The following is a 24241-nucleotide window of genomic DNA, read 5'->3' as shown; positions in this document are numbered from 1 at the left end:
CTGGTGTGCTTGGCAAGGTGGGGACGGCTCCCGGCTTGGACTCGGTGATCTCGGAGGTTTTTTCCAAGCTAAATGATTCTGGGATTCTGTGGGACGGTGCCCTCCGCGCATCGTGGTCCAACCGCAGTGCACAGTCCCGGTGTGCTGCCAGCACGGCTTTTGGGGAGCCCTGAAAGGGCTGCCAGACCCTGCTGGGCTGCCCCCACCTCCAGAGCTGCTTTCCCCAACAGAAGGGATTTTGGCAGCCGGGTTAAGCCCCTCAAGTTCTCCCTTCCCTCTCCCAAGCATTCGGGCTCAGGCAGCAGCGCTGCCGCCCCCAATGGCATTTTTCAGGCAAAGCTGCCGAAGAAACGAGAGAACAGAAGGAAACGGTCTTTGTAGCACTACAGGAGAGCGAGGGAACCTTTTTCGGAAAATCCTAATGAAATAATTGCGCCATGTCATCAGATTCGGTGGGGGAATACTCTTGTGGAGGGAAAGCAGCTCTGCAGCCGGCCAAAGACAACACTCCCCTGCACAGAGAGCAGCAGTCTGGGCTGACGGGCCCAGCGCAAGTCAACCCAAACCTCTGAAAAAAAATTCCTTCCCTGCCCCAAAATTAAAAGCAGAGCAGAACTTTCAGCCGTAGGCGTCTGTGGTTTGCAGCTATGCGGTGCTGGGAACTCCGGAGACTTCCTCAAGGAATTTACATTCCTTTGAAGAAATACTATGAGGCTGTTTGTCTTTGCTGAAAAATGCAGATGGAAAGAAAAAGAACATTAAGAATTTTGACTGAAATCTTTGGGGTCTGAGCAAATGTGCTGGACAGGTGTTTTCTTCCCTTTAAGTGTTCCCCCCCCCCCCCCAAAAAAAAAAAGAGATGCTGGTCTCTGCAAGCAATAGGAAAACTGATTACTCCTCACTCCAAAAACTCTCATAAAAGCCCTTTATGAAATCAGATGCTTTGGAAAGCACTGGAGCAGTTTCCAGATGAGCACAATCATAATTTCAGAGCTGCTGTGCAGCTCCTGGGTGAAAATCCCCACTGCCAACAACAGATTAAATGCGATTTAGGAGGGGGGAACTTGTGGCACATCCCAGCGGTCACCTCTGAGAGCTGTGGGTGCTCCCACAGCCACTCCCAGGGGGATCAGGGTCCAAGTGAGAGGGATCTCCGTGCCTGGGATAAGCAGAGCTCCTGGAAATCTTTCTGCTCCTTATTTACTAGCAAAACCCCCTCCCATTCTGGCATGGCTTGACACAGAGGGTACTTTTTTGTGCCCTTCCAGTCTGGGCTTTGCAGCCCACCCGGGGCACTCCTGCAGCACCAACATCCAGACCTGCCCATCTGCCTGCTAGGATGAAAAGGAAGTGTTTAAGCAGAATTTTAACTGCTCAATAACTCCAATACTGTTGAGTCACTGTGTACAGGGGCTCTGCTTTTCAGGACGTGTACTCTGCCCTCTCGAAAAGTCTGTTTTTAACTCTCTCAAACTCTACCAACCTGTGCCACCCCTGATGGCATTGGAAATCTTTTCCCCTGCCTGTTTGCCCACGTTATTTACTCTTTAACTGCCCACACACAGGCAGGACAGGGCAGACACAAATCTCTTATCAAGATCCTCCTTCCATAAAGGACTTTCCACCAGGCCGGGCATGCTCGGCTTAATCAGCACAGGCGATGCCACGTGGGGGCTGTCGCTGGGAGAAGCAAACCCAAAGGATCCTGTGATGTTTGAAAACGATGGAAAGTTATTTCCAAAGGATGGGAAATGCCAGGCTCCATCACAGAGGAGCTGCGCTCCCTCGGCGCTGGGATTGACGCGCACTGACAGCGCGTGGCTGAAGCTGCTGAGGTTTCATCAGCTTTTACAGCCCTGCTGCCACCGCCCTCGTGGAGCCAAGCAAAGGCTCCTGGAGGTTTGGACATCGTCACTTGGATGCTCAGAGTCCTGGCTGTAAATCTGGGGAAAGAAAGGAACACCCAGCGCCCGCCTGCCCAAGGGTGGAGGGGGCAGGACCGCCAGGAGAAAAGCAAATGAGTCATTAATTCTCTGAGCGAAAGGAGCTGCTCCAGCGTCATGCAGAGCGTGGAGAAAGGCACTACCCCTTAATTAATTTCAAAGGAAAAATTAGGATCTCTCTGAAATCACTCCCGCAGTGGCGGACAGCAGAAATGATGTGATTATTTAGGGCCACGAGGTCGGGAGTGTTGAGCCACCCACACGGTGCAGGAGCTGCTGTGGATGTGGAGGCTGCCAGGGAAGGTGGAAAAGGCAGAGAGGACCTGCAGCAGCAGATGGACAGCAGGGACTGCTGGGTCCAGCACATTTTGGGTGAGGTCCATCCCCGCCACTGGGATTTGCAGCCATACAGAAAACACCCAGCAACGAGCATTTAATTCAGTAACCATTTAATTCGTTTTAATGTCACACCCCACGTACAGCCGGCCTGAAACCATAAAAAGTGGCATTTTGTACAGAAAACACATAATCATCCTTTATTCCCCAAAGCTGTAAACTCCAAAGAGCTAATGCACAAATAGAGACCTGCCAAATCTAATAAACACTCAAGAGCCAGGGGCACAAAACTCTTACACCAGAAGTAGAAAACTGTGGATTTGTTCTCTGAAAGTGGAACTCCAAACACCCAGCCCTGTGGCCTTCTTCAAAGGCTGAAGCTAAAAAAAAAAATTTCTCCTTTTATTTCCTCTTATCTACAGAATGAAATGCAGAAAATGTAATGGGGGACGCCTTTGGGTAAGACACACAATGATAACTTCAACATCATCTTCAGCTATTCATAATTTATTGAGAGACTCAGCCTTACACAAAGCAAAGAAAAATTCATCTAAAATAAATTATTCATCCCCTCATGGGAATAACCAATCTCTGCAAACCCATGTTGCCTCCTCCCCAGCTCTGCAGTGTGGTAGCTCGTGAGCCATCCTGCACATGCATCTTGAGATAATCTGTCCTTGGAGAACGGCTGCTCGGAATCCCAAAGCGCTTCCAACCATTCCTTCTTTTGTCACCTAACAGGGAGTCAGGAGAGGAAGTAAGCAAGGCTACAGCAGATCTGTAAAACTGCAGTGATGAGAAACTGCTGTCCCCCTGCACAGGTGTTACTGCTGCTCCTCACTCCCCATCCCGTGGAGCTCTGGGTGGAGCTCACGTTCCTGGAGTCTGATCCTGCTCCCTGATGTGCAGCACATCCTGTACACACATCCTGTGAGTACACCCCTAAATAAATACAGTCCTAAGACCCAAACTTGCCCTGCTGGGGAGCAGGACCCTCCCAGGAAGGCATCTGGCAGTGTGGTTGTTCCTCACCTGCCACACTGGCACAGGCCTTCTCCCTCCTGCACAGACAAGTGAAGCTCAAGTTAAATAACACAGGCATGACTGCCTGGTCTGCCCAACATCCATGTGGGATTCACTCCTGGTTGGCCTTCAAAGTGTCCCAGGAAGGGCACTGAGGAGTTTGGGAAGAAGTCCAGCAGTGCCAATGACAAGGGGAGGCCTCCCTGCAAGGAGACTTCATGGGAAGCACCCACTGACCCCAACCCTGCTCCACGCTGGCTCTGTGGCTGGGAGCCAGCATCTGGGCCATGGGAAGAGGGGCCTGGGTTATCCAAAATATTTCACTGCTGGTTCTCCTCCCCTCTGCACTGCTGCAAGCTGAAGCTCAGAAGAGCAGGAGGAGGAGGAGGAGGAGCTCAAAACCTGAGGCTGCTGAAAGCCTCCTGTCCCAGCGAGTGGCCCTGGCTCCCTGACAGAGCCAACATTTCCAGCACCTCTCCTTGCAGGGCAGCAGAGGTGCCAAGGTGGCACATCCCAACTCAGGACACAGCAGCTGGAGTGAGAATGAGGGGCTGAAGCAGTCTGACACGTTCTCCATGAAGGGCTCTTTGTGGAGAGAGGGAGAGGTGCTGCCCAGGAAGGCTGGGAACTCCCACTGGGGACAGTGGGTGAGCCCAGCACACACCAGGGAAATACCAAGCAGCTGGAGAGGGCTCCACACATGTCCTGCTTGGCCTCTAAGCTCTAACAGCAGCCAAGGCTGCCAGCTGGTTGGCAGGAGCTTTGCCAAGGTGCAGAAGGCATTAATTTAGCCCTTTCCTCCTGCTCTGAAAAGGATTTGCCTGGCTGTTTCACGGTGCTTTATGCAGGCCTGTCCTGGGAGCAGGGGAGAAGTCTGCCTTGGGGTTCCCTCCTGGGCATCCCATTGATTCAGTGGAGCTGCAGATGCCAGATCCTAGCTGTTAAAGGGTTGGGGTTTTGGTGGTGGTGATGGTTTGGGGTTGGTTCCCCCCAGCCCACAATAAATAATTAATCACAGGAACAGGAGGAGGGAGCAAGCAGTAACACAGAACTGAGGCAAAACCCTCAGTGCTGCAGCAGGAGCTCAGCCAGGGTAACACAGCCAGATAGTCTCTGGATCCACCTGAACTCTTTCTGGAGCTGCTGGCTTCCAGATGCCTCTATTTTCTCCATCACGTGGACCTGGCCATGTCCTGGGTTTCACTCCTGCCAAGCTCAGGGCAAACAGCTCGGTCAGATTCTCCCTTGGTCTGTGCTGGGTAAGAGATGAGGGGGATTGGGAGTGACAGCGCACGGGTGTTCCAGCAGCACGCTGGAAATCACCGGCCTGAGCAGCTCTGCTCCCCCTCACTGCCAGCAGTCCCGAGCCACAGAGATTCCCTCTGCTCCCTCAGAGTCTCTTTTTGATGAGTTTCTCCAGTTTGCGTATCCGAGAGGATTCCTGCTCGGGCGTGGGAGCGCTCAGCGAGAGGGAGCCGGCGCTGTCCCCGCCGGGGGGAGGCGCGGGGAGGCGCAGGCGGAAAAGGTCCAACATGCTGCTCTGCTCACTCCTCTTCAGGCCCTGAGGGAGCAAAGCACAGCGTTCACTGAGCTGGGAGCAGCTGCAGCAGAGCCCATCTCAAACCTCCACCTCCTGTTCACCGACCAGGAGCTGCACAGACCTCTGCATGACCCCGAGCCCAGCCCCAGGAGCAGAGCAGGTATGAAAATGTGAAATGAACTGCAAACTTCTTCAGAAGCAACTCTGCTCTCAGAATAAAGACACAATTGTCTTATAGTGCTTCTTCCACCCTGAGCCCCTCAGAATTCCCGCTGAGATAAAGTCCCCAACAACCCCAAAGCAGCACTAGAGCACGAGCAGAAGCCCTGGACAGGTTCTAACCTTCATGTCGAGGATCTTCTGGAATGTGTCAGTGCTGCAGTCAGCGAGAAGCTTGATGTAATTGTCCACAAACACAACTGGGGGCTCATGTGGAGCCATCACCACCTGCCAAGACAAGGAAAAAGAGATCAGACAAATAGGAGAAGTTAAAGGCAGTGCTCAGTCACCTCTGGCACAGGAATGACAGCAGGACTGGCTCCTAAATTAAATGTTTAAGGAACAAGAAAGAGGCAGAGGTGAGTGGAGAGAAGCAGAGTAAGGAGCAGGGAGGGAGTTTGGTCCCTTTCAGCACAGCAGTGCTGCTCAGGGCTCTGCATCATGTTTCAAAGAGCAGCAGGACTCTGTCTGTGGCCTGTGGGCTGGCAGGCACTGGGCTATTGTTGAAGCTCAAGATTTTATCATGTTGAATGGGGAAGACAAGCTGGGAGTCGCTCAGGGGACAGCGCTGGCAGTGGTGGTGACACTCACAAAGTCCCTGGAGATCAGACAGCCTGGACACAGTCCAGACCCTCACTCTGGCTGTGTGTCCTGCTCCCTCCTGCCTGGAGCCAGGACACGGTGTGCCACAGGGGAATATGACAACACTCAGGGGTCACTCCCTCAGTGCCCAGGACAGCAAGGGCCAGAGCTCTCTGCTCTGCAGCTCTCCTGGCATGTCCCCAGTGGCCACTGTCCTTGGGGTGCAGCTCCTCTTGGATACATCTCCAGAGAGACTGGGATGAAGGATGGGAACCCCCCCACCAACATCTGCCCAGGAACAATCATAAAAAACAGGAAAAAAATCAAAATGGCCTCAGAGCTGGTAAGAGGATCCCTCATTGATGTGCTTTTCTTACATAAGCTGCAAGCTCCACAGAGAGCACATCTTTTGATAATACTGGACAGCCAAACCATCTTTTTGGGAAGAGTGTGTGTGTGTGTGTAAATGGGCAGAAACAGCACCAGGCCAGACTCTTCCCTGTCTCCAAAAACATTTCCATATGTTTGCACTGACCCAGCTCACCCCACACTGTATTCTGTCACCAAGACATTTCTTTCTTTCTTTCCCTGCACTTCAGACCACTGAAACATCATAGCCATGTATACACTTATAAATCCTTAATTTACAGCCCTTGTAAAAATCTTCTGCCAAGATGAAAAGCTGGAGCTTCAGCCAGTGTAGCCAGAGGAGAAGGGGAAGAGCTCTGTGGGATGTGCATGGCCCAGCGTCCTCCTCCCCGCTCCCATCTGCGCTCCGTGGGGCTCAGCTGAACGGATTTATTTGTGCTGCCCATGGGCCCAGAGTTTGTCTTCCTGAATCACCTGCCCCACAACAAGGCTGGGAACACACTCTGGAGCCCCCAGTGCCGTCAGGCTGTGGCTCTTTGATTTGCAGTGACTGCCAGAGCCCTCGCTCGGGGCCAGAAGTGCTTTGTGCAGCAGCAGGGCCAGCATGGGCTGTGTGACACAGCAGGGCCAGCACAGGCTGTGTGACACAGCAGGGCCAGCACAGGCTGTGTGACAGCAGGGCCAGCATGGGCTGTGTGACACAGCAGGGCCAGCATGGGCTGTGTGACACCAGGGCCAGCATGGGCTGTGTGACACAGCAGGGCCAGTATGGGCTGTGTGACACGGCAGGGCCAGCACGGGCTGTGTGACACAGCAGGGCCAGCACGGGCTGTGTGACAGCAGGGCCAGCACAGGCTGTGTGACACAGCAGGGCCAGCATGGGCTGTGTGACAGCAGGGCCAGCATGGGCTGTGTGACACCAGGGCCAGCACAGGCTGTGTGACACAGCAGGGCCAGCACGGGCTGTGTGACAGCAGGGCCAGCACGGGCTGTGTGACACAGCAAGGCCACTGCTGCTGCAGCCTGGGGACCTGCAGCTCTCCCTGTGCTGCTCTCCTCTCCAGTGGGATGCTAAGGACAGACAAATTAACTCCATTACTCTTCTGATTCACACATGAGCTCCAAGGAAAGACCTGTTCAGTGTGCAACAGGCACCAATCTTCCCTGCTCCCATGAGCACAAACCAGGACATTTTTATTCAGGTCATTTCTAAGAACATTTGGACTACAATTCACTAACATCTCGGTCACCTTACTCCAAAAGCATGAAGAGCTAATGCCTGAATGCAGAGCACAGCCTCAACTGTGACATTCCCCTGGGCATGGGAGCAGAGCCACGCTGAGCAGCAGGCGAGGAGGGACAGCTCAGCCTCCTCACCCCCCTTGCCTTGGCTCTGCTTTACAGGAGGCTCTGGCTGGCAGCTGCCTGTCCTGCCTGACCCCAGGTCCCACTAATTCCCTCACAGGAGTGCCTTCCCAGCATTGCTGAGCAGGGGACAATCCCATCACCCAGGAGGGTACAACTGTGCAGCTCCCACGGCTTCTCCCGGGATCAAACCTGACTTCTCACTCCAGCACCAACTGGGAAGGGCAGATTGCTTTGCTTGTTGCTTTTTATGAAGACAACACACTGCTTTTGGGTCATTTTCCAGGCACCAGGTCTGGAAAATGAAAAAAAGGGCTCTGGTGAATACAGTAACCCAGACATGTTTGCACTGGCTGTTACACTAGACAGTAAACAGGTGACTCAAGCACGGCTTGGCTCCCCTGCGTGATGGAGTCTGCACAAAGGCCTGCAGTAACCTGAACCCTGGGGTTTGCCCCACAGCAGACACTCACGGATGCAAACTCTGATTTTCACAAGCTCCTGAGGGAACCTGGGGCCTCAACTCTCCAAGCAAACAGAACTCAAGCCTTTGGATGCCCTGAGAAGTGAGGGTGAAAACTCAAATGTGGTATTAGGAGAGAGTGGGGGCAAGCCCAAGGGGAGTGAGCCAGTTCTGTGAGCAGCTGGCAGAGCCCCCAGCCAGGCTCACAAACGCTCATGTGCAATTGCAGATTGCTGCACTCAAAGGAAGGGCCCCCTGGAATTCGCTCGCTCCGATTCCCAGTCCAGCAGTCTGGCTGGCAGGTTAACAAAAGTCTTGAGTTACCTTCAGGATCATTTCAGCCCGAGTCATGCCTTTCACCACTATCTTTGTGTAGCTGGCAGGAGCCTTCCTCACCACTTGGGACCCAATGGAGGGCAGATCCAGGAGAACCATCTTCAGAGAGTGAGTGTCCAGCAGCAGCTGCAAGAGTTAACCACACTCTGTTACTCAGGCTCCTTCTACCAAGATCTGTCAGCTGCTGTAACCCAACATCCCTAAAAGTTTAACACTTCCCACACTGGAGGAAGTCCTGGTGGTTGGACTGCAGGAACAGGAGGGACTGAGCCATGACACTTCCAGGAGACACGATCACCCATGGCTACATATCAGCATCCTGGCTGATTTTAACAGAGCACTGCTCTGCTGACTGGAAATGACTTATGGCAGCCCAACATCTGGCACATCAGGCACAGATTTCCAGTCCTTCCCCCAGCAGTATGAAGATTACCTGGAGCTGTACCACGGTTTAGATACCGAGGTCAAATGAACTAACACCACGCTTCCTCCTGCACCCTGCCACCCACAGTGTCAGCTTTTCTGCATTTATTCAGCCCCTTGATTGGGGTTTCTTTCCTTAAAAACTGTCACACAGCACATCTACATTGAGAACAGCTCACAAACTCGATGTTGTTTGTTACTACCTCAGCAAATAAATAAGCAGCAGCCATGAAACTGAGCCCAGACAGAGCAGCACTGTCTCATGACAAAATGCAGTGGGGGTTAAGGCAAATTAGAACAAATTTATCCTGAATCCCACACTCCTCTGATTGCACAAAGTATGTCTGAAGAGACAAGACCAGTGAAGAACAGAAATCTGAAATCAAACTAGAGGAAGAGCAGCCCAATTTGAGTGTGGAAGCCTGCTGGGCACACCCAGAGCATTTCCTCACAAAGGGAGCCAGTGGAAGCTCGTTCTGCAGGGACACAAAACATTCTGGGCACTGCAGAACACCCAGCAGCGACCACAGCCATGTGAACACTGGCCTCAGCACGTGTGGGAATTCAAAGGAACACAAGGGCTGTGGAGGAAGAGGAGGAGGAGGAGGAGGAGGAGGAAGTGGAGGAGGAGGAGAGGCAGGTCAGGCTGGCTGGAATCTGGACCCTGTTATCTGCACACCGTGTCCTCGCTGGGTGCTGCCTTCCATGATTTGCAAGGGAAGAACTGATGCCATCAATCTCCTCCTGGGAAGCCAGGAAACCACAGCACAGATGAGCTGTGCACCCCAGGCTGCTGGAGCCCACAGCTCAGGCTGTCACAGCTGGATTCCTGTGTGTCTACCAGGGATCCCAGAGAGGGAGAGGTTCCATGGCTGGGGAGTTCACACCTTTCCTATATAAACTTTCTCATGGCTCACAGGAGTTCTGCACACCCTGCAGCCCTTCCCACAGGCACAGCTCCTGCAGACTCTGCTCCCCCACCCCATTTTCCCCTGTGACCCATTCCAGGTCCCTGGCATTGCTAACTCACTGCCAAAGCTCGCTGGGATGCAGAGTTGTTAAGTCAGAGAGGAAAATACAGAAAGCAAAACCCCACAGGTCTTGTTCCCTGCACTGAACACTGAGTAACTCCATAAATATCACTCCAGTATTTATATTCCAACTGTAATTATCAGCAAACAGCAGGAAAAAGCTGAGTGTAGAACCAGAAAGGCCAGGAAAATGCACTCCCCAGCAACACTTGCACCAGGGAGGAGACAGTGGCATGGAAAGATGCTGGTGGGTGACCAGGGGGATTCTAAAGATTTTAAGGGAACTGGGGTTCTACATGCTGCAGAGAGAGAGATCAGCTACTGAGACCTCTGTACCCCTAGCCCCAGGGAGGTATGTCCCACTTCTAATGAGATGTATTCTCTGGGAATCAGGCTAATAAAAACCTTCCCAGTCTGCTTTAAAGAAGCAAATTGGGCCTGTTATTCCCATACAGGAATATTGAAAGCTTTTAACATTAGACACAAGCCCACTGCTGGTTAATCACTTGAGCAGCTTATTTTAAAAAGACTCCCTTTAATCACTCTCAGGTTATTGCTCATCACACAAGATGAGTGGGTACCCAGCTTTACTCATTTGCTTTCCATTAAGGACGAGGAAGGTTTTGATGTAAAGCTCCTGTTTCATTTTTCAGACACTGCTCAGAACCATCTTTGATGCCTAAAACCCAAGCAGCTTTGAAGGCACCCATTTGAAGTTCACTGCAGTCCCATTAGGGGGATGTTTCTGCTTTTTTTTAACTTTTTCCTTTTTTTTTTTTTTAATGAGCCCACAGGGCTAACAAGCTCTGTGTGCAGGGGACAGATGAAATCCAAATGCCATCCTCCCAGAGCAGCAGGGTCCAGCCCATAGGCAGGGTGGGAGATGACTCAATTTCTTGAACCCAAAAGCCATCAAATATGACAACCAATGCACCTGTTTCTTCTTACCTGTTCTGCACCCACCATGCTGATAGGTTTGCACTTGAAGAGATGGTTAATGAACTTGGGAATGAAGGAGCTGCAGGAGAGATACCAAATGACACAATTACATAAGAATATTTGCAGACAGTCTTTTGACAAAGCACGCAGAACCAAACCAGGATGGCTCCCACAAAGACACAACTCTGAGTGCCAGCTTCCCAAACTGATTCCAGACATGTTAAATATACTAAATAAAAAAATCCCAACCCCTAGGGACAGTTCTTTTGCTTTAATCCCTCCTGATTTCAAAGTTTACCGAGAAGCTGCACACACACTCTAGGTAAATGAATTGTTATAAACTAAATAAGAAATATTACAGTAAAAGGTCAGCAAACAAACTATTGTGCCTCATAAAAACAGCAACACACCAGGATTAGTCTCACTGCTCATGAGTGGATGTATCTTGACTGTATCCAGAACCTACATTTTCCTGCACACAATTAATTCCATAACATGAATATTACACACTGAACTTGAGGTGCAGCCAAGGCTGGAGGTCTGCTGGGCCCTGGACACTCACACAGAGGCATCCTTCCAGAAAGCTCCTGGCCAACACAATCAAGACAAGAATAAGTTTTGTGAAAAGGAAAACACCATTTATCCTGTTTTACTGTCATGGACTCCAGACTGAGAAAAATGACTGCCCAATCAGAGAGAGCTTGGCAAGGATGGAAGCCCAATATTCACCAATTCAGAGCATCTGCTTTGCTTTTTGCTTTTTGCCTCTTGATTTGAGGCTTTGAAGCAGTTTCATTCCCACAGGACAAGTTCCTGCCCAACCATTCCACCAAGGAGCAGCACCAGGAAAGCTCAGGAGCTGCATGAGCAGCAAACTCTGTCAGGACCACACCACTTGAACAAGTCTTCCTCTTGCTGCCTTGTTTTTAATGTACTCTGCCTCTTTCACATGTCCTCCTTTGGCTGAATGCCTGCAGGGCTCACATTTCCATGACCTGGTGGCAGCTCTCATGTTTTAATGGCTCTGTCCTAGGAGAGTGTCAGTCGGTCTGCTTGCTGTGCTTTGGACTGAGGCTGCTCCTGATGATGATCTAAATTCAGTGTGGCTTCCTCCTCGCATCTGTTAAGCTTTTTGTTTCCTCCCCACAAAGCAAGGAGCATGGATAGCATCTTGTTTGTCCTGCCACCTGTTTTCCAAGCCAGGACATTTATTTCTCATCCTTTCTCATGGAAGAATGACAGAAGTGTAGCTCAGGCACGGAGCATGCCAAGCTGCTGAGCAAACCCAAAGGAATGGTTCAAGGAAGAGCAAAGGTTCCTTCCCTCAGACACAGTCACTACCTCTCTCAGTGAATCATTTTATCCTGGAGAGGTGTCAAGGAGAAAAATTTCAAACTACTGTTGAGAACCAGCTACTGGGCTGCCCCCAAACAGCTTTGAATTTGGCCACCAGAGAAACAACCCTGGCAACAAAACAAAAAGAGGAAGAAGAAAAGAAGCCCTGGCTCCTCTTGCACAAAAGCATTACAGTGGAGATTTAACCTATCTGTTTAAAAGTCCATTTTTCAGGTCTATAACTAATTCCCAGAGGGCAATTAGAGAGTGATGAGCACAGCTGGAGCTTAGGTGATTCTAGAAAATGATAAATTGGCAGCAACTCTGAATGCAGCAGCTCACTGCTGGCAGAAGAGAGCAAGAAATTAATTGTGCCTTTGATAGCGTAGGTAGATCCAATTGTCCCTCCCTCTGCAAGGTCAGGCATGGAGCTAAAGCTCATGTTGTGTATGAGAAACAGGGTGAGCCTTTCCTTCTGCAGGGTGGCAGCCCAAGGACCCCCTCCCCTGTTGGTTTTAATCTTCTTTTCTATATAACCACACAATCTCCCATAGACAGCAATCTGTCTTGCATGAAACAATTCCCAGGCCCCTTTGGATGGCCACCCACCATCAGTGCAGAGGGGTAAAGCAACCTTCCATCCCCACATGCCTCTTATTTCACGTTGCCTTATTGGAAACAGCTTCCCAGCTCCAGCAGGACAGACAAGACAAACTGTAAGAGCCAAAGGGCTGCTCTGGGGTTTTTTTTCTCCCCCCCCCCATTTTTTTTTTGGACTAGCAGAGACCATCAAGAGCAGCTGCACGTAACAGAAAAATGCACTGGAGCCTCTTGCCTAGGCTGGACTCAATGCCTGGTGCTCTCAGAGTACAGCAGGCAATCCTGATGTGAATAATACGTGCATGTTCAGGGGTAGTGCTCTGCACGAGGCTCTGTGCTCTGAATGCCTTTACTCCCTGCACAATCACAGCTAGATTGGATGCCAGAATTCATTTACAGCTCCAGCTATAAAACTGAGCCCAGCAAACTCTCCTTAGAAGCAGATAAGTCCCCAGTGTAATAATAAAACAGACGAGGAACCACAGCATCTGAGAGGCTCCCATCCAACGGGAGGGGCTCCACCAAAGCCTGTGTTTTCCTAATCCCCTGCACAGATGATGCATCAGACACAATGCCTTGCTGAGTGAAGCACAGACAGACATGCAACCACAGTCTGTCTGTCTGTCTGACAGCCTGAGCTACTGCAGGACATCCCTCACAGGTTCCGAGTCTGCAGCCGAGGAAGGTTTTGCTCCATGCTGTCCCCTCCAAGCTGGTGACCAGCCTTTTCCCAGGCTAAGCTCAGCCCTGAAAGCTCCAGAAGCCTCCACACCACAACCTTCTTCCACCAAACTCCTGTCACTTTTTAGCTGGAGCACCTGCAAGGACACAGCACCCACCACGCCTGGCTGCCGCTAACGGAGGAGCCGCTTCCCCGGCGAGGGGGAGAAGTGTTTGTTTTTCCTGTCTCTCAGTTCTAATCTCTTCCTCATTGAGGTCAGGTCATGGACTTCCCAAACACATCCCAGCATAGCAGCCACGGCTTCACTGCTCTGGGGTTTGATTTCAGAGCACAAGGAGCCCCCCACCCTGCCTGCCAAAGCCTCCTGGAAGCCGCTGGCTGCTCGCTGTCCCCAGGGAGTGCCACTCGCACATCGGTCAAAACAAAGCAAAAATGACAAATTAGGTTAGAGGATTGATACAATTTCTGATGGCCATTTTTCTTCTCTCCAGACTTGGCTCAGATCCTGCTGTTTTAAATTTAGTGACTTTAGCTGCCTTCTCCCCTGTGGTCCTGTAACTCAACACTCGTGCTTTATACAATCCATTAGAGCTGAGAAGTGGCAGCTCACAAAGACACAGGCATTAACATGTGGAGAAGCACAAGGCCTGTTAAAAGGATTTGCAGCATTGTGGGGCACACAAAAGGCCAGGTATTTACATTGGCCAAGCCAGTATATTCCATAAGAACTCAGAGTTTCAAAAATACAAATATTTGTAGGCATTAAAAGGCATTTTAAGGAGATCAGTGCTCCCGTAACACTGGGCTGGTTCTTCTTAGCACCAAGTTGCACAGATCCAGCAAAATCAATCTTCAGGAATCCATTTTTACCCTTCTACACCTGATCCATGGCACACTGAGTTCAGGACTGTGTCTTAATTTTAATGTGCTGCAGGTAAGAGCTGCGGTTGTCTTAAAAAAAGGGTTTTGGAGAGCAGTGGCTTCTGTGCTCATGGATGAGGACACTCAGCTTAGATGGGAACTTCACTCAGATCTGAGAGCTGTTTCATCTGGAGTTTACTTGGTATGTGCCTAACAATAAAGTTAAAAGGGAGGCAACTAAGCTGAGGTATTAAGAGTGTGCTGTGAACAGCTGAATAAATGGGGGTTTTATTTATCACATAAAAGTCGAGCATAACCACACAGAAGGTTTCTGTACAATAAATTCTCACTGAGACAGCATTTCAAATAGTGATTAGGGGCAATACCATTACATGATTTATCAGTAACTGCTCCTTAATGCAAACTTGTGAGTACCTCAAGACAGAGAGAGGGATGAAACTCCCAGCAGAGCCTCCCTGCTGGGAAAGCTCCCAGTTCCCAGGATAGCTGCTGCATCCCACCCTGCCGAGGCAGGAGCTGCAGCTCAAATCTCCAACCCACACAGTCCTTGCCAGGCCAGGGAGCTTATTTTAGGGTGATTACCTTATCAGAGATGAATGAAATGTTAAGGTATTTTAGAGTGACATATGACACGCACGCCACTGCTCACAAGTCCCCCAGCACGGTCACATGCGACACCAAAAGCAGCAGCTACGCTGGCAGAGCCCTCCTGAGGGATTTTCCTGGGGCATTGACATGTGGAGCTCAGCTGGCCACAGGCAACCAGGGAAGAGCTCAGAGTTGTCTTCCCAAAGAACTGAATTTTTGTTTCAGACACAGAGATGAAAGTTTGGATGTCCACCCTGAATCCAGCAGCAAGGGGGATTTCTGTCTCTTCTGTCATTTCTTTCATGCTGCTCAGCTTCAAGTGACTTGCCAGGAAGATACTTTAAATACCCCCCAACATTTAAATGGGAATTTCCCCTCCTGACTGAGCTATTTTAGCACAGACCAGCAGCTTTTAGACTGTGAAGGTAGAATATATTTCTCACACATGCCCTTCTTACAGGGCTTACTGTAAATGTTATTTTGAGGCAAATTTCTCAGTCCCTGGAAGCCCCATGGAAGAAAAGTAGGTTTTCTCACAGCAAGAGTCATATCTAAAGTCAGATATTCAAAGTCTTTTAAAGATGCCAAACCCAAAACTTTCTGCAGATGGCAGAGAACACACAGTGACCACCACACTGTTTTATGGGATGAGCTGAATAAACTGTGCATGTTGGTAACTTACTTTGCAAATTTTATGCAGAACTGAGTGAAATACTTCCTTGTGGAGGCCAGGTTGTCACGGATGATGGGGACATTCTGTTTAATGTGGAGGATCACTGAGGTGACATAAGGACTCTGGTCACCGACATGTTCCACATTCTGCCACTGCATCTGCACAAAGGAGAAAAACAACCAAAAATGACTGTTCAATTCATTAAGATTCAATGGTAAGGTAAGGGAAATTGTACAAACTTCCTGCCAGGGGATTGCTAAGGAATCATTTAGAGACTGCCTCTGCAATTCACCACCAAGGTCAAGCTCTTCATCATTAAAAGTGATTAGGCAAAACCCTTCCATAAGAAGACACCAAGAAAAGCCAGAGCAGCCCCTTTTGCACCAGAACAGAGACTGTGACCAGTAACCCACAGAAATGGGGACCACTAGGATTGAAACAGCCTTTGGAGCACACCAGGCTGCTTTAATATTTAACAGTTTCCAATTTGCTGGGATGAAGTGCCCATATAAATCCTGATTACAGGCATTTGAGAAAATATCTGCAAGCTTGCAAAGTCTGGATTCCTGTATGGCAGCCAAGACTTTAATACTGGTGAGATTGATGACAGATAGATGGAAGAGGTAAAAAGTCTTAAAGTCCAAAGCATTCTGTACCAGCATAGCTCACTGAAAACACTGCTGGTGTACAAGCCAGGATGCCCAATTCCAGCTCTTCCAAATGCATGTAAAAAGCACAGAACAAGAAGAGTTACTCAACCTCCCATTTTGTTTTCATTTATTCTCAGAAGAACTTCAAGAGAACAGCCCCTGTGAGCCAGATGTGTGGCTCAATTTGACTTTCTCTGAGCCTGGTTTGCAGCACACACAGGGTACTCCCAATTTAAGTCAAGTGGAAAACCAAAACCAAACAAAAAAAAAAGAGGTGATTAGGTCCACCAGAGTCTCACTGAGGAACAGAAGCATCCAGAAAAGCACACTCAGTTCTGCTGCTGCTCAGAACTCTGCAATGTTCTCCCAGTAACTCTTTGGAGATCTGTTCCTCATGCTGGAGATGAGACAGGAGGAAAACTCATAGGAAATCAGGAAAGGAAACTGGGCACATATGGAAGATGAGCTTTTCCTTTGAGGGGCTGTTTGTCCTCAAACTTGTTTTCCCAAGCTCTGCATTTTGCATATGAAGTTTTTTATTCCTGGTTTTAATTTAATTTGGCTACTTTGCCCCCTGCAACTCAGCTGACTCAATTCCATCCAAACAACACGCAGCCTAAGTGACTTAGTGGGAAAGAGAAGCCAAATTCTTTGCAAAACCACAGTGTCTGAGTCTACACATGTCCCATTAAAGCTGTCTTTTTGTTAACCAAACAAAGCAATCCCCAGCCTGCTGATCTCACATCATCTGGAGGGCTGGAAGGGAGATCTCCCTCATCACCTGCTCCACAGGTTTTCACAGAGTCACAGAATGTCCTGAGCTAGAGGGGACACACAAGGAGCATCAACTTCAGCTCCTGGCCATGCACACACACCCCAACAATCCCACCCTGTGTCTGAGAGTGTGACCAGTCCCTGGGGAGCCTGGTCAGTGCCCCAACACCCTCTGGGAAAAAACCTTTTCCTAATACCCAACCTAAAACAGCTCCAGCCATTCCTTCGAGTCCTGTCACTGGTCACCTGCTTTTCTACTCCTCATGGTACTGATCACATCCAAACAAAATATTCTGTGCCTTTCTCCCTGGTGGATTCACACATTCCCTTCTTGACAGAGCAATCCCCACAGAGTGGGAACAGCCAGAAAGTGGGAAGGGACTGCTGAGCTGAATTATTGCACCAACAATGAAACAGTAGCTTTCTCATTTTGTTGGTCATCATTCCAAAAGCAATACTTTACAACCAAACCTCTAAAGCATGAACAGTAAAAATAGTCCTTTTGTGTGTGTGTGTGTGCATGTGGGTGTGTTTCACCCCAAAAAAAAACCACCCAGTAGCTGCAGAGAAAGGAATAGCACACATACTGAAAAGTCATCAAAAGAAATATGAGCCCAACTCTGCTGGTAAAGCTTTGTTCCTGTCGTTTTAAATTTATTCCTCTTTTTCCCTTGTCCTGTGTTTTCCTTGGGATATCCACACAGTTTACATACACAAGCTGGAAATGAGTCCAAGGAACAGGAGCAGTGAGATTTCAGTGAGAGGGAGAAGCCCAAAGGCACCTGCAGGCTGGGAGGACATGGAGTGTCTGCAAGGGATGGAAGAGCTGCTGCTACCTCCTGGTTCTCACAACAAAACACAGGGTTTAGGTTAAAACAGGCAGGAGGAGAGAGAAACCCTGGGCAAAACTGGGGTGGTTTGGCACTTCCCAAGAGCTGTTCTGCCTCCTGGGAATGGCAGGGGCTCAAGTGTGCCATGGTTCTGTGTCCCCAAAGAGCCACCAGCTCCCTCCCCTGTGTCCAGCCCTCCAGCAAAGGGGCTGCTTTGTGACTGAGCAGAGAATGAAGGAATCTCCAATTCTCCCTGTTCCCAGCAGCATCCTCACTGCCAGCTCCTCCCTGCAGGCTCCAGACTGCCTTGACCTGGAGCTGCTCCTGCAGGAAAGGCTGGGAGGGGAGTGCTGGGAGAGGAGAGTCTGGGGACACAAGTGGGCTCTGCACTGTCACACTCTGCACAGTGTTCCAGGGCCCTCTCCTGAGGGCTTTCAATTAGCAGCTGGCAGCTCTGATTGCTCTGCTCTTGGGGCTTTCTGTGTGTGGAGTGGAGAAATGATTAAAGCCCTGCTTTGTCCACTCGGCTGTGAGGATACCGGGAATTGCAGCTGTGCCAAAAAGGTTTTAGGAAAATGTAAAAAGCCAGCAAGAGATCGATGTGAGGCACTAAAATGTCCCCCAGCCCCACTTACAGGCACAGTTTTACATATAAATCGATGCTTAATTCAGCATGTAAATCAAGCCTTACCCAGTGCAATCCATAAACTTAATTGGGGTGAAAACATCCCATGCAGATTAGCAGCTCCCTCATCCCAGAGATTAAAAAGGAAGCACACCAGGCAATGTGAGTGCCTGCTGCAGATCAGTCCAAACACATTAACAGTTCTTTGTTATCCAGAATATAACAACAGGGGGTTTAGGGCAAATTCTCCTCCCACCCACATCCCAGCTCCCCGTCCTACAGCCCTGTTTAATCATCCTACACCTGCTGTAAAGTCTGAGTAAGGATTATCACCGACAAATTTGGTAATATGGGGCCTTCTCAACATTTACCATTTTATTCAGAACACACAAAGTAAAGAATCATGGAAACAGAGCAGCATTCCCAGCTGAAAGCAATATTCCTGATGCTGTTTTCTGTGTTAAATCCCTCAACGTGGCCTGCAGCCAAAGTGGATTGAGAGGTTTAAGCATTTCATAATTTACCTCTAAAGTTCCTGAACATTTCTGCAAAGGAAAAAAAAAAATAAATCCAAAGCCAGACTCCAACAAAGGACTGGGAATGTTCAATCCTGGAGGACACCAGAGTGAAGTAAATGAAAAGAAGCTAAACAAAGGAAGAGCCCTAATGGAGTATGGATCTTGAGAGAGCAAAATTGGAATGGGTCAGCCACACAATCTTTATTTCTTTAATACAGGCTGAAATTTTACATTTCCAAATACTAACTCTGTGTTTAAATAATTCCATGCATTTCTTATTCAAGTGTCAGAGTAATAACCCAGCCCTGAAGGAAAGGGAGGAGGAGGGTGAAGATAAAAAAACCTCTTGCACCAAATCCAGGTCTAATAAAAAAATCACATAAAAGCGACTCTGTCTGATACAAATAGTGGAGTGTGTGCACAAGTGACAAGTATTTATTTAGCTAATTTCATAACACTTAAACTTGTTTATATATCATCAGTCCCATCACATGGGCTGCATTTTACCAGTGTTCCAAAGACAAAAATAAATGGCCTACCAGCTGCTGCTTTCTCAAGGTTGTGGTTTACTTGGGTATAAACAGCCAGAGCTAAGTGATTCAAATATTACTGTACTCTGTAGGTTCAGGAGATCTGAGGGGCTGCCACAGCACACAGGCAACACCTGAAGTGCTGAGCCCTTCCTAGTGGTGTTATTTGACTGGGCAAAAAAAATCCCTTTTCCATTTGGAACCTGTACAAGCTCTATTACCAGCTGCATTCCACTTCAAATATTAGCTGGGGGTGGTGGGGCTGGTTACAGCTGGAATACATCATAAAGCACAAAGCTATTAAAATTCATGGCAGCGAGACAGTGTGTTGATCCTACAAAAATGGAGCTCTATGTTTAATATTTCTAATTAAAAAAAAAAAAAAAATATATATATATATAGTTCAATCCACTTTTGTTGTCTTCACCTCTGTCTAAAGCAAGTCTGGGTTTTCACAATACTTTGGCAAGGAAACACAACTCTGCATTTCAAACATATAAAAGCCAGCAGTGTAACTGCAACAAAATCCTTAAGCTCCAGTCATAGGGGCCTCTCCAGGAATGGCTCCATATGTCCTTGAGAGGATCACAGAAGCAATAAGGCTCAATCTCAATTCCACATCACCTCCATTTGAGTACCTCCATTTAAGAGCCCCAAACAAGCAGGCTGGTAAAACTCCCTGCCAAAGAAGATAAAGGGGAGAGCAAACGTGAAGGTGTGTTTGAATTTTTACGCTGACAAAAGCTTTTCCAACTTTAAATGCTCTCACTGGTATTGGGAGTGGAAAGAGAAAGCCTTGAGTACTTACTGAATGTATTTCATTGTCTGTAGGTTTTAATGTGGTGCAAAAAGCCTGAAAGCTCTAATCTGAATAATAAGAGGGTTTGGAGTGAGTTATGTATTTGTAAATACAGCACTTGTTGCTCTAAAAAGTAAGAAAAAAAAATCAGAGTAAAAGAATGTATCAGTAGTGAAATCAAGCAGTCAAAGCATACAAGAACTCCACACAGATCTTAAGGTGACCTCTTCCTGAAAATCCACCCCTACCTTGCTCATAGCAGTCAGGGCAGGGTCACAGGCTGCATCCAGGTCCTGCACTAACAGCTGGATGCTGTTGGAGATCACACTGCAAAAAGGGGAAAAAAAAAAAGGAATCAAGCATGAGTTTTAGAATCACAGAGTAATAGAGTGCCAGAACTGGAGTGTTTGACTGTGAGAGGAGGAAAATCCTCTACTGGCTGACAGCAGTGCTGTGATGTGAATGCACACAGCTACAACTTGTACTGAGGAGGAGCTGGGAAATTCTGCAGGGAGCTGCACAAAAGGCTCCAGTGGAGAAAGCATGTTTTTACAGTTGACCTTTCTCTGTTTTAACACAAATAAGGGGCTGGGGATCAAAGGTGGCAGATGAAGAGGAGAAATCCCCAAGTATCAAACCCAGACTGGGATTCAGCTTCAAATTTAATCCAGTCTGTGTAACACCAACATTTTTATCATCTCTCCATTTATTCACAGCCAGTATTCTACTGCTCACAGGAACTTGCAGAGAGGATTTTAAAAATGACATCTGCATGAGTTCTGTGTCTCCCATGTGTGAAGATGAAGGCAGATGTCTTATTTACACTATGTCTAGGACTGCTGCCATCCATTGTTTGAGTTCCTGAGACATATACCAGACTAAAGGACACATCAGTGAAACACATTTCCCTCCCTCCCCTCTTTATTTTTTTTTTTAACAGCATGATATTGTTTAGAGACATATTTAAGGCCACCATATTATGATGTGCACAAAGGTGCAGCTGATCCTAAAACAACAGCCAAGAAACTCTGCCTGCAGCAGTTCAGACCCCCCTCAGGGGCACAGAACCAGCCCTCCCACTGCAGACAGCTTCTGCTAGAAGCAATAACTAATTCTGTTTCTCTAAGCACAGTTTTTAAAAGCAGTGTCAACTCTAAATCTGCCACAGATGCGTGTTTACAGCCTCAGGATTGTATTTGTAAGAAGTGGATTTTACTTTTGCACTTTCTCATGATGGTAGCACAGATGAGAATCACAGGACTGTGAGAAACCTCAGCAATGCTTCCTCAAACCATCTTCCCTCTTTGTGAAGTTTTGGATATTGCTTTGGGATTCACTGTTTATTGAGATATGGTGTCACCCATACTTAACTCTGACCTGGGTTTTGTTCTTCACCACAACCCAGAAAAGGCTGCCTGTTCCCTTTGGTACAGCACATAAAGTCTGGAACAGGATGCAAAGTACAATGCTTCCTTCAAAGAAATTAATTTGTTTGTAAAGGCAAACTCATCCAATATTAGTTGGAAAAATTAGTATGGGAGATGAAGTGACTACAGGCTTCAAGTTACACAATCTAAAACTTGCATTGGGATAAAAAAAACCCTGTGACTGTTTCTGCTGGTGCCTCTGCTTCTGCTGGGCACCACATAATCCACTCCCTGGGGGATTCCACCAGGCCAAGGGAGCCAGACTGAAATAACCACCCCATGGGCACTGCTGATTCCTGCAGGGCACCTGCTGCCACTGACTGGGAGGGAAGAGCTGTGGTTCAGCACCAAAGAGAAACACAAAGCTCCAAGTGACTCCACCACTTGTGTGTCTATGCCCAGGAGTCTGTCAGAAGCTGCATCACCAAGTGCAGGCTCTCACCTGAAAGTCTCAAGTTTGCAAAGAGGGAGAGAAACCCATTTGTCTGCACTTTAAAATGAACAGCTGCTCGGGAGGGGTGGTGGTGCAGCAGGAAATGTGCTGGGAACATAAAGGATCAGGATGTGCCCAGAGGGATCTGCAGGAAAACACTTAAAATCCTCACCCCAGGCAGCAGTGGGTGACTCCTCACACAACCCCTGACAGGCACACAAGAAATGGATCAGGAAGCTGAGGACATAAAGGAGCAGGACAGCAGCTACAGTGAGCCCAGCACTTGAGGGGTTCTCTGAGTGCTGCCCATCATCTCACAGAACAGATGGAAACGATGGATTTCTGGATTTACATTACAATAATTCTTCTGTCCTTCAACTTTGAGAAGAGCTCATAATTTCTCCCACTTTCCCTAAAGAAACTGCTTTGCCACCCCAGGGATAAAACCCTCCTTTTCTACACAATTGGGGTGGTTCTGCACTCGCCTTTCTCTGAAAGAAGAAACACTTTCCATGGTGCATAAACAGCGTTTTATCACCTATTTTATGACTGTGCCTAACAAGACATCAAATCCCAGAAGAAACAACTTGTTTGATGTTGAATGAGCCAACGCCAGCGAGGTTTATAGTTCTGACTTACACTGACAGAAGGCTGGACAAAGCCCTCAGCTGGAACAGAATGAAAGTCAATTAAAAGCCTTTGTTACAAGATATATCAGCCCTGTCAGCTGGACTTTAAACCTGTCCAAAGCAGCAAATGTGAGCTATACATTAAACAACTTCCAAAACACTTCACATTGGCTGTCTGGGACCAACCACCTCGTGAGGCAGCCACTGTCGAAACCAAGCAGCCACTCAAGGTTGCTGATTCCTGCTGGCAAAACTCACCCTCCACCTGTCCATAATAGGAGAACCCCATCTTATGACACATTTTAATTCTCCTTCCCTGCTACCTGGCTTGCTTTGGCTGAGTGGACACAGCAACCCTGGATTTCAGGCAGGGATTCACTCTTAAAAAGGTCTGAGAAGAGCCTGAAGGGAAGGGAGCCTCTGCAGCCTGGAATGGAGCCTGAGAACATGTGAAAGAGCTGGATGGAGATTCAGTGGGATCCTATCCACTGCAGCAGGAGAGGAGGAATCACAGGAAGGAAGTCTGCTGAAAAAAAAACCTTACTGCTATCTGGGCTGAATCTTAGTTTTAGGGAGAGGGGAAGCTGGTGGCAGAGATTATTTTCCCAGCCTTGCCAAGATATTCTTTTGTCTGATAGGAGGCAAAACAACATTTGCCTCAATTTTCTTGTCTCAAAAAATATATTCAATCTGTCTGTCAGGGGTGGAGAGGAAAGGATGTTAGAGCAGAATATTTTTAGCACCGTTACATGAAAAGTTATTTTAATGAATGATAATCTTCTCTCAATTATAATCCCCAAATATAAGATTGGATCAGTCTTTTATGTCATCTAAAATGGGGTTTGATCATACTGACAAGGCTGCTGATTAACAGGGGGAAGTTAAAGCAGGAAGGAATGTACTGAAATAGCTTCCTTTCTTGAAATGTAACAGCCACCTCGCAGAGCTGCCAAGATGCAAATGATGTTTCAAATGGAAACTCACTATTTCCTTTCCCTTTTCCAGTGCTCTTGTTCCTTTGGCTTGGAGCACGGGGAGCAGCTAGAGCCTGTGCTAGTGCTGCTCCTGGAGCAGCCAGAGGATACCATTCCCTCAGCAGGGAAATGCCTGTGCCCAGGCTGTAGGTGGATCCACCAGGATCTCAGGACTGTTACTGCTCCAGCCCCATCTGGCTGACAAAAGGGATGTTTGATACACTGTGGGAGGAGGCAGGTGCTGGACATACACACTGAAAGTGTCCATCTCTCCCGTCAGGTTGATTCTCTCCATCAGGCTCGCATCCACTTTTTCTTTGAGCTTCTCTTCCAACTGTTGGGAAACAAAACAAGCAACGGGGAGATCAGGTTTCTAACTTGAAATAATCGTTCTTGAAAACTTATGCCCTGGAAAGGTCAGCTTCTTCCAACTTAATCTGTGACCAAACTATACCCAAAACTCATCCAATGACACTGGAAATCTTTCCTTCCTGGCATCCCAGAGCTGTTGATCTGCCAGGATGGGCCATGGTGGCTCCACGTCCCCAAAGAATTAAAGCTCCAAGGTCAAATATGTAACTCTAGTATGACATGCTACCGTACTAGCTTAACACCGTGGCATCTGTCCTGCTAATAAAGATGTTTCTCAACACTCTGCCTGTGCCCAGACTGTAGAGGAGGAGGAGGAGGATTGCCAGAACTAGTGGTGGAGAGGCCTGGACA

The 24241-nt window shown here is 48.4% G+C and overlaps 1 protein-coding gene across 4 annotated transcripts in view; it reads right to left on the bottom strand.

Moving 5' to 3' along the window:
• Positions 1-2375: 2375 nt before the first annotated feature.
• VPS53 (VPS53 subunit of GARP complex) overlaps positions 2376-24241 on the bottom strand; it is a 62140-nt gene continuing 40274 nt past the window's right edge. For 2 of the 4 annotated variants that reach the window (XM_086859713.1, XM_086859715.1), the window contains exons 16-22: positions 23770-23852; positions 20304-20382; positions 15339-15487; positions 10579-10648; positions 8165-8302; positions 5185-5289; positions 2376-4863 (exon numbers count right to left, since the gene is read on the bottom strand). In XM_086859713.1, coding sequence (XP_086715839.1) covers positions 4693-4863; positions 5185-5289; positions 8165-8302; positions 10579-10648; positions 15339-15487; positions 20304-20382; positions 23770-23852 — 795 coding nt within the window. In that variant the 3' untranslated portion in view covers positions 2376-4692. Of the gene's footprint in view, positions 4864-5184; positions 5290-8164; positions 8303-10578; positions 10649-15338; positions 15488-18553; positions 18754-20303; positions 20383-23769; positions 23853-24241 lie in introns of those variants that run through there. The other 2 variants (XM_086859716.1, XM_086859717.1) reach the window with 1 other exon arrangement.

This window comes from Cyanistes caeruleus, chromosome 21 (assembly GCF_971803275.1).
Source record: "Cyanistes caeruleus chromosome 21, bCyaCae1.hap1.1, whole genome shotgun sequence".
Taxonomy (NCBI): Eukaryota; Metazoa; Chordata; class Aves; order Passeriformes; family Paridae; genus Cyanistes; species Cyanistes caeruleus.
Note: the sequence above shows the minus strand (reverse complement) of the source record. Positions and strands in the feature narration are given on the sequence as shown.